We start from the raw sequence: 10,300 nt of genomic DNA, 5'->3' as shown, positions 1-10,300 counted from the left end.
TTCAGAAGTTTACAAGGTAAAAAAAAAAAAAAAAGAAGTTTACAAATCACTGACTCCTGCTGGCTCTGCAATATATATGGATGACATAAAACATATACTAATACAAAAAGAGAAATACCATCTGCCTACGGATGGTCATGGATGTAGACCTGTCTGCTCAGTTTGCTCTATCTGCTGTTGATTATATTTCTTTTTTATCTGTGTCCCTTTTTCTTTAGTAGTATTGTAGCATATTCCCTTTCCCTTCACTATGGATTGTTTTTATATGATCTTTCTTGCCATTTGTAAATTTCAGAAAAGCCACAGAGTGAGAGTACCCATGAATGCTTATGACCCATCAAAGGGACTAAACTTGTTAAGAGTGCAAATAAATTGCATGACACTTATGTAGGATTACTGTTAGGTGCTGTCAAGTAGGATTCAACTCAGATAAAGACTTTACATACAACAAAACAAAGCAAAACTCGGCCAGATCCTGCACCAATCCTCACAATCTCCACTGTGGCTAAGCCTATTGCTGTAGTCATTGTGTCAACTGATCTGGCTGAAGGTTTTCTCTTTTTCACCATCTATTTTACCAAGAATTTAATGAAATAAGTTATGAGTAAGAGCCTATGGTGATGAAGGAAGAAGTTCAAGCTGCTTTGAAGGAATTGGAAAAAAATAAGGCCCCAGGAATAGATGGTATACCAATTGACGTATTTCAGCTAACAGATGCTGCCCTGTATGTGCTCACCAAGTTGTGCCAAGAAATCTGGAGAACAACCACTTGGCCAACTGACTGGAAGAGATCTATATTTGTTCCCATTCCAAAGAAAGGTGACTCAAGAGAGTGTGGAAACTATAGAACAAAATCATTGATTTCACATGCAAGCAAGATTCTACTGAAGATTATCGAAAACGACTGGAACAGCACATCAGCAGAGAACAGCCAGACGTCCAGGCTGAGTTTAGAAGGGGTTGTGGTACTAGGGATATCGTTGCTGATGTTAGATGGATCTTGGTTGAAAGCAGGGAATACCAGAAGAATGTCTATCTGTGTTTCATTGATTATGCAAAGGCATTTGACTGTGTGGATCATAACAAACTGTGGCTGACTCTGAGAAGAATGAAAATGGGAATCTCAGAACACTTGATCGTTCTAATGCAAAACCTATACTTGGACCAAGAAGCAGTTGTCAGAACAGAGCAAGGAAACACTGCATGGTTCAAAATTGGGAAAGGCGTACACCAGGGATGTGTCCTATCTCCACAGCTTTTCAATCTATATGGGGAGCAAATTATCCGGGAAACTGGGCTCTATGAGGAGAAATGTGGCATCAGGATTGGAGGAAGACTCATCAACCTGTGTTATGCAGATAACACAACCCTGCTTGCCGAAACTGAGCAGGACCCGAAATGCTTGCTGCAGAGGGTCAAGGACTGCAGCCTTCAGTATGGATTGAAGCTCAATGTGAAGAAGACAAATATTCTCACCACTGGAACAATTGGCAGCATCAGGATGGATGGTGAAGAGATTGAGATTGTTAAAAGCTTTAGTCTGCTTGGCTCCACAGTCAACACTCTTGGCACCAGTAGACAGGAAATCAAAAAACGTATTGCTATGGGAAAGTCTGCTGTTAGGGACCTCTCCAGGGTCCTGAAGAGCAATGGTGTCACTCTGGAGACTAAGGTGCACCTGATACAGGCTACAGCCTTTGCAATCACTTGTTATGCATCAGAGAGTTGAACAATGACTAGGGAGGATAGAAGCAGAATTGATGCCTTTGAGCTGTGGCGTTGGAGAAGGGTATTGAATGTACCATGGACTGCCAAGAAAATGTACAGATTCATCCTAAAGAGGGTTAAACCAGGGTACTCCTTGGAGGCAAGGATTCTGAGGCTTCATTTGACATACTTTGTACATGTTGTACGGAGGGACCGGTCCTTGAAGAGGGACATCATGCTTGGGAGGGCGGAGGGACGGCTCAGGCAGGGAAGACCCTCTATGAGGTGGACTGATTCAGTGACTGGGGTAATCAGGATGGGTGTGTCAGATGCAGTGTGACTGACACAGGATAGAGCAGGGTTTAGGGCTGATGTACAGAGGGTCGCTATGAGTCGCAAGCAACTTGACAGCACATAACAACAACAACATTTTACCAAACATGGTGCCTTTTACTAGGAACTGGTCCTTGCTGATAACATGTCCAAAGGATGTGAGACAAAGTCTTATTATTCTTACTGCTAAGTAGGATCTTAGAAAATCTTTTTTTTGGCACTCCATGGCATAGTCAACATTCTTCATTAGCAGTGTAATTCAAAGACACCAACTTTCCTTCAGTCTTCCTTATTCACTGTATAGGTTTCACAATGCATATGAGGTGATCGAAAATATCATGGCTTATTCAGGCAAGCTTATTCTTTAGTGACATCATTATTCTTTCTACCATCTTCTTGTGGGAGCAGAGCTATGTAAATAAGATGCATAGATGTCTAACAAGAGGATTGGTCTGTTTTGCCATCTTACTAGGCTTAACATGAGCCAGCGCAGAGGAAGTTAAGGGATGGGGGCTTAACTATCACTAAGAAGAGATAGGAATAAAGATCTTACTTTGAATGCAAGGTTCTTGTACTTCCAAGAACCAAGAGAGAGCTGCATCACCAGAAAGGCATGATTTACCAATAAGAAATGACAGAGAAATGATGGCAGCAGAAAGAAACAATGGATTAAGTGTTACACTGAGGTATAATCTGTATTGAAGACTATACTATTTACTTTTCAGTAAATGCTTTAAGACCACTTCATATTCAGCAAGCAAGGTTGTGTCATCTGTGTAACAAAGGCTGTTGATGAGTCTTCCTCCAATTCTGGTACCACATTATTCTTCATATAGTCCTGCTTCTCAGATTATTTGATCTGCATACAGATTTTGAGAGAGCTCTGGTATCTTAATGGGAGAAAGACGGTAATCTCCTCTTGTGCTATTTAGAGCCTCTGAAAACCCACAGAGGGTCAGCTCTGAGTCAGTTTGGATTTAATGGTACATAACAACATACAGAATGAGTAAGTATAGTCAATATAATGCTGAAATACACCTTTTCTGACTTTAAACTATGCAGTTCTACTAGAACAATTGCTTCTTGGTATATGGACAGGTTCTACATGATCACAAATAAATATCCTAGAATTTCCATTCTTCTCTATGTTATTCACAATTTACTATGATTCAAACAGTTTAATGTCTTTGCATAGGCAATACATTACAAGTAAATATTTTCTGTAGGAAAGACTGATCATTCAGTTCTTAAATAACGGGTCTTTGAAAACCCTCTGAAAAACAGTGGAACACCGTCTTACATAAGGATGGAAAATGAGGCCTTCAGACTGAAAGGCTCTAAAAATTCAATTGAGGAAGAGATGCTATTTCAAAGTATAGTCTACCTTACTGATGTGGATGAAAGTTTCAGCCAATGAAGGATCTTCATTCACTATTATTGCATGATTCAAAATGAAGAACTGCAAACCTCCATTAATAATTAAAATGTGGAGTACACAAACTATTAATCCAGGAAAATTAGAAGTTGTAAAAAATGACATTTCCATAAAGATCAATATTCCAGGTATCTTTGAGTTTAAATGGATTCCTTCCTATTGGCCATTTTGAACTGGATAATCACACAGTCTATATGCCGGTAATGGCAATTTGAAGAGGAATGATTGGTTATCAGAAAGAACATTTCAAGATCAATTCTGAAGTACAAAGCTGTCAGACATGCATATAAGGAAGACTTGTTAATATGACTATTATTCAAATTTACACACTAATTACAAAGACAAAGATTAAGAACCTGAAGATTTCTACTAATTTTTGCAGCCTGAAATTGACCAAACATACAATCAAGATGCACTAATAATTTCCATATGACCTAGCTATTCCACTACTTGGAATATACCCTGAGAAAATGCGAACCGAAGCACAAATGGAGAGATTTGTACACTAATGTTCACAGCAGCATTACTCACTATTGCAAGAACATGGAAACAGCCCAAATGTTCAATCACAAATGAATGGATTGAGAAATTATGGGACATTCACACAATGTAATCCTATGCTGCGCACAGGAGAGATGATTTTGTAAATTATTACCTAACTTGGGAGGGCCAGGAGAGCATTATGCTGTGTGAACTAACTCAGTCCCACAAGGATAAATATTGTATAAAACCATTACTGTTGAATGAGCTTAAAGATCCAAGAAGGGTGGGAGAGGCTGGAAGCAGAGGGATGAGGATGTGCAGGGGGGATTAATCATTGGGTTGTACACTTTGATGGGTGGGGGATGAGGGAAATTGAAAGAATCTGTTCTTGAAAACAAAGTATTCGAATTTTGTAAATAAACTAGTATAAAATTAAAAAAAAAAGTAAATCAATAAAAACCCCCAAACCAACCAACCAACCAAACAGATGCAGTAATAAGTCTGTCTCACAGAGAGTGAAACCAAGTTTCTCCTTGGAGGCTAGGATTTTGCAGCTCTGTCTTATATACTTTGGACACATGGCCAGGAGAGACTGGTCCTTGGAGGACATCATGCTTTGAAGGGTGGAGGGACAGCACAGAAGAGGAAGACCCCGGATGAGATGGATTGATACAGTAACTGGGCAATGGGGGTCAGAGTCAGTGAGACTGGCTCAGGATAGGGCAGGCTTCAGAGCTTTTGTACATAAGGTTTCTATGATAATTCAGCACGTAAGAAGAAAAATGGAATTACATATATGTAAGTACTTAAAGGTGTTAGACGTCACTTTTTAGTCTGCTTCCCCTACACTAACTATATAACTTAAATACCTTTAATATTAATATTACTCCTAAGAAAAGCTTTGCATTATACTTCTTTAGAGTTATTTAATGTAGAAATAGCACTTGCACCAATGATCCAGGCCTTCTGTGATGACAGTATTATGCAAATGTCCTGAGAAGAAATTCTGTGGCTATTGATCAAACAACAGCTTGCATTTCTTTTGAGACAGTTAAAGGAAATGTAGTCAACTGACAGATGTCAGCCACAATTATACCTTTACTTATGGTCCACGATACAAATACCATTTGTTCACAAAAATTATAGTTAACATTATATTAAATGTGCATAAGATTAAAGGCAGAATTATCTTCCTTATAATTAAGATCAAGTAAAATAATGTATATGAGAGAGCTCTGTAGCAATTAATCTTCATTACAAACAAGTAATAACAAGCAATTCAAATAATTTCAGAGGCCTAGAGATAACCTTGAATCTCTAATAATTTCATATTTTTTCCTGCTTATTTGCAAAGTAACTATGCTACTTGCTTTCACTCTAGTTATCATTCAATTATTCTTATTTTCCATTAATCTATTCCATTATGGTGTCTAGTTTGCTTACTCTAATAAACTAAAAGCATTCGCTGGTGTCTTATGAAATGATACTATATCCAGCTAAATTTATGTGGAATGTAAATTAAACAGAAAGGAATATTTATTGGCATGAACTTTTCTTCCTTGCTTCCTAAGCAAATGTCAATTGCCTTTGAGTTGTGCTACAGAGATCAGTTTTGAGAAACTTGGCTTCTCAAAATTATTTCCCACCTCTTACTGGCTTCAGTCAAAGATGGCATCAGTGTTTGGAACTCACTCTGCTGAAAAAGTGGGTCAGGACAAGTTCACTTAAGATGCCTTAAGACTGTTGTCTATGTCTAAGTGAAGACAGCCAATAAGAGGTAGGCGGTGAAAGTCTGGGTCACAGGGAAAGGGTTCTAGGCTGTAGAGGGTTTTGGATAGTATTTACACATATAATTAGTGAAGCCCTGAAAAAAGACACAAAGCACTGAAGAGGAAAAAAAAAAGGTGGGCTGCCAATCACAATTGCAGGGATTGAGATACTGCAGTACATTTACACAATGAAATACTATGCAGCACTCAAGAGAATGATTTTGAAAATTACTACATAACTTCAGAGGGACTGGAATATAATGCTGAGGAAAAATACTATATGGGACTGTTATTGCAGAAATAAAAAGATAACCAGTAAAACGTGTATGAGGATCTAAACGTGGAAGGGTAGGAGCAGAGAGGTGAGAATGGGCAGGGGGAATCAATCATAGGATCACACAATTTGCTGGATACAGGGAGGGGTCGGTAAGGAAATGGAAAAGATTCGGTGGATCTGGAAAGACAGGGCAATGGTGGGTATAGTTCAACATTGTTTGTTTAATTTTATAAAATATAATCAATCGGAATGATTGTATTCTATGAAATTTGTAAGCAAACTAGTATAAAATGAAAATGTAAAAAAATGGGGGGCTGAAAAACATTTATATTTAAAGGATAAAACTGAAGGAGGGGAGGCTGAAGTAAACAAAATAAAAACCTAAATTGGCTCCATAGTCAACACTCTTCACACTAGCAGCCAGGAAATTATAAGATGTATTGCGATGGTAAAGTCTGCTGTTAGGGACCTCTCTAAAGTACTGAAAAGTAATGGTGACACTCTGGATGGAGACTAAGGTGCGCCTGATACAGGCCATGGTCTTTGCAGTCATTTGCTATGCATCAGGGAGCTGGACAATGACTAGGGAGGATAGAAGGAAAATTGATGCCTTTGAGCCGTGGTGCTGGAGAAGAGTACTGAATATACCAAAGACTGCTAAGAAAATGAACAGGTTCACCCTGGAGAGGGTTAAACTAGGCTGCTCCTTGAAGGCAAGGATTCTGAAGCTTTGTTTGACATACTCTGGACATGTTGCAAGGAGGGATCAGTCTTGGAGAAGGATGTCATGCTTGGGAGGGTGGAGGAACAGCGCAGGAGAGGAAGACCCTCTATGAGGTGAACTGATTCAGTGACTAGGGTAACTGGGGTAGGCATGTCAGAGACAGTGAGATTGGCACAGGACAGAGCAGGGTTTAGGGCTGTTGTACATAGGGTCACTATGAGTCGCAGGCCACTTGATGGCACATAACAACAGAGAGACAGTATAGCAAAATGAATGCGGTCAAAGAAACCTTTGTTCAGTTTGCCTATCTGCATCAATATAGTAAATGCTGGGCACACTGTAACTACCGAACACTTAAAATGTGCCCGGTGAGCATGAGGAACTACAAATTTTTAAATAACATTAAATTAAAATAGTAACATGTGATTATTGCACTGGACAGTGAGAAGATGAAAACTGCTGAAAACAGCCCCAAATTAGTAAGAACGACTGTCATGGAAACCATGAAAACAAAGTATTTGAAAAGGATGGTAATGTTCCCAGTATTAATTCCATCTTTCTCCTATGAAGCCACTGATAGATTCGAACCTCAAGGCTTTATGTTGGCAGTGCAACTCTTTTTACCCACTAGGCTACCAGCTGTTGTCTTTGAGCACGACTCATAGCAACTCTACGAACAAAAGGCCCGAAGCCTTTCTATAACTATTGACATTTATCAAAGTTCAGAGTTTCTGGAGGCATGTTGTTTAGGTAGTGGATGCCACTCCAGGCCACCAGAGCTCCTGATTAATATTATAGAGAGAACAAATAAGACAAGGCTAAAGAGTAATGACTATATTTAGCAAGAAAGACTACAGTACCTGATAATAGGCTAAAGAGTAATGACTATATTTAGCAAGAAAGACTACAGTACCTGATAATAGCTTGTACAAGGAAAGTCGGTGGTATAGTAGATTAAGTGTTGGGATGCTAACCAAAGTTCAGCTGTTCAAATACACTAGCCAATCCTTATTAGCAAAAGGTAACAGTCTACTCTTGTAAACATTTACAGTCTCAGACACCTGATAGCTCTACTCTGCCTCATTGAAAGATTTGGTGGTCTAGTGGGTAAGGAGTTGTGCTGTCACCCAAAAGCAGGTGCTTTGAATCCACCATTATTAAGCAGAAGCGAGATGATCAGTCTCCTCTCATGCAATTTATAGCCTCTGAAAAACCAATGGAGGGGTCAGCTATGAGGTGGTTCTGACTTGATGTCAGATACCATCACCACCATTGGAAAGGGTTCAAATGAAGTAGTTTTGTTGTTTCCACATATATATAAATATTTTTAAAAAGATGTATAAATACACTTACTGATTTTTAAAAATTTTAATCTTCTAGAGGATGGAGAATGTAACAGTGTAATTTTGATTTTACATGAAATATTTAAGAGTGGGAAGTCTGTGCCCTGGGCTTGTCCGCACCACAGGTGTGGCCACTCTGCTGTACCTAAGGCATTGGGGCAAAGAGGAAGTGGCTATTTCTACATTCAGTGTTCGATCCGTGAGCACTCTGAATGGTTTCTAGCCTGACAATCCTGGTGAAATTAAAACAAACCAAAAAAAAAAAGGAGTGGGTAGTCTGTTATGCTGGAACAAACCACTAGCACAGTAAGAAAATGCATTAAAAAAAAAATAAGAGCGGGTAGTCTTCTAACAAATACTATCTAATGATGTTAACACTTGTATATTGGAAGTTCTGAAACAAACTCTATACTACAAAACAATCATGAAGAGATAGGAAAGATGAATAATTTTAAAGAGCTGTAAACTTATTTACCTATAAAGTTAATTCCTTCACATGGTCATAAATGTTATGTCTGGAAAGCAATTATACTCAAGAGAAGAACACTTACCTTCAATTTCTAAACTTTTAAGAGTAGTCATTTTTTTCCCTTTAACAATGTTAATATACTCCAAGGCTTCTGCTGAATAATCTAGAGATGTAAAAATACGAAATCATTAAGAAAATAGATAATAAAACACATTCATTAAGGATCTTCAACTTAAATATGCTATTATAATTTTTTTAACTTTAAAAATGTGTTTATTAGTTAATATTTTTCTTACATGAATAGTTTATTTGCTTATATATCTTTGCCAAAATGTCTATTAGTTTATTAGTATTTTCCCTTTGGACTTTTTTCTAATTTTTTAATTAAGATTTTAACAAAAGTTTACTGTCGATTCATTCATTGTTATATATTTTCCTCTCTACTCCCCACCCTCCAGTTGGCTTTTCTCTTTAAAAAAAAAAAATTCTTTCACTGTCTACAATTTCCTCCTCCTCGCCCCACTGCAGTCCATTTTGCTATGCAATTCTTGTTCTGGACTATTGCCTTGAACGCATGCCTATGCTTACTGCTGCACTGTTCTGATTTCTTTTACATTTGGCACACAATATTTAGGTAAGGAAGTGTTCCCCATAATTCCTTCTCACAGCAGTATTATCAGGTCTATAAATAGCATTGACATAAAGTTATTAAATATCAGGAGTTTCGGAAAATACTTATATTATTTAGTAGGTATTATCTATTATGGACTGTGAAGAACAGTTGGTTGCCAATATTTCAGATTGAAGAGTAACCCAGAATGATCTTTGACATGAAATATGTTGATAAATTGAAGATTCACAGTCCAAGTTATTTAGCCCAGTTACCCATAACTAAAAGCTCGTGTTACAGGGAGCTCTACTGCAAAGCCAACTGCATCTTAAAACAACAAAGCATTACTCAGGATAACTTACTTTGTACTTTCATGGGTTAAAAAAAAAGTTAAAGTAGTGCTGTTGTTGTTGTTATGTGCCGTCGAGTGGCTTGCGACTCATAGCGACGCTATGTACAACATCCCTAAACTCTGCTCTGTCCTGTAGCTCTTGAAATAGAAAATAAAGCCTCTCTTTAGTATATGCTTTCAGAAATGTATGTAGGCATTAGCTTCACGTATAGATTCAATGATCCACTGTAAGCTCAGGAGGAAAGTTATACTTAAATAGGAAAATCTATACTCAGTTGTCTCAGTGTAAATAAGTTGCGCTTCAACACAGCTGGAATCCACCAGCTTCTCCTAGGAAGAAAGAAGGGCAATTTCATCCACTTAGATTTACTGCCACTGAAAACCCGCTGGAGGGTCAGCTATGGGTGGAGCTCCAACACAAAACAACAACACACTAGAGGTTAAAGGATTTAACCTCGGGGAAAAAAAGGTCAGTATTCCGTAAGAGAGAGGGCGTACAGATTCCCAAGACTAGCTTTAACAATTACAAACTACCCTTAACTTACAATCTAATTCTCTGAAAGCAGCTACCCAAAGGCCGTTTTTCTGATAAATGCTCTTTGAAAACCATGCTCGAAATATGCACTATGAAAAGGTACAGCAGCAACAAGGAGTGTTTTCCCTGGCAAATACCAAGTGGAGGGAACGAGCAACAAGTGTTGACTGTGCTCACTGTGGAAACTTTTAAGTCTGTTAACATTGGCTATATCAGGAAATCGATGCCAGACATTGTCTCTGTTTGAGCAAGTCTTCCTGGCA

General features: G+C 38.3%; 1 protein-coding gene across 1 annotated transcript in view; it reads right to left on the bottom strand.

Moving 5' to 3' along the window:
* Positions 1-8,696, bottom strand: part of BLZF1 (basic leucine zipper nuclear factor 1) — a 32,160-nt gene extending 23,464 nt beyond the window's left edge. Inside the window, exon 1 of the mRNA XM_006887410.1 lies at positions 8,623-8,696. Within this exon, the coding sequence (XP_006887472.1) occupies positions 8,623-8,653 (31 nt within the window). The 5' untranslated portion in view covers positions 8,654-8,696. The remainder of the gene's footprint in view (positions 1-8,622) is intronic.
* Positions 8,697-10,300: the final 1,604 nt, after the last annotated feature.

Source organism: Elephantulus edwardii, unplaced genomic scaffold (genome assembly GCF_000299155.1).
Source record: "Elephantulus edwardii isolate Elephantulus edwardi_28Jun2011 unplaced genomic scaffold, EleEdw1.0 scaffold00057, whole genome shotgun sequence".
Taxonomy (NCBI): domain Eukaryota; kingdom Metazoa; phylum Chordata; class Mammalia; order Macroscelidea; family Macroscelididae; genus Elephantulus; species Elephantulus edwardii.
The sequence above is the reverse complement of the archived record's forward strand: the minus strand, read 5'-3'. Positions and strand labels throughout refer to the sequence as shown.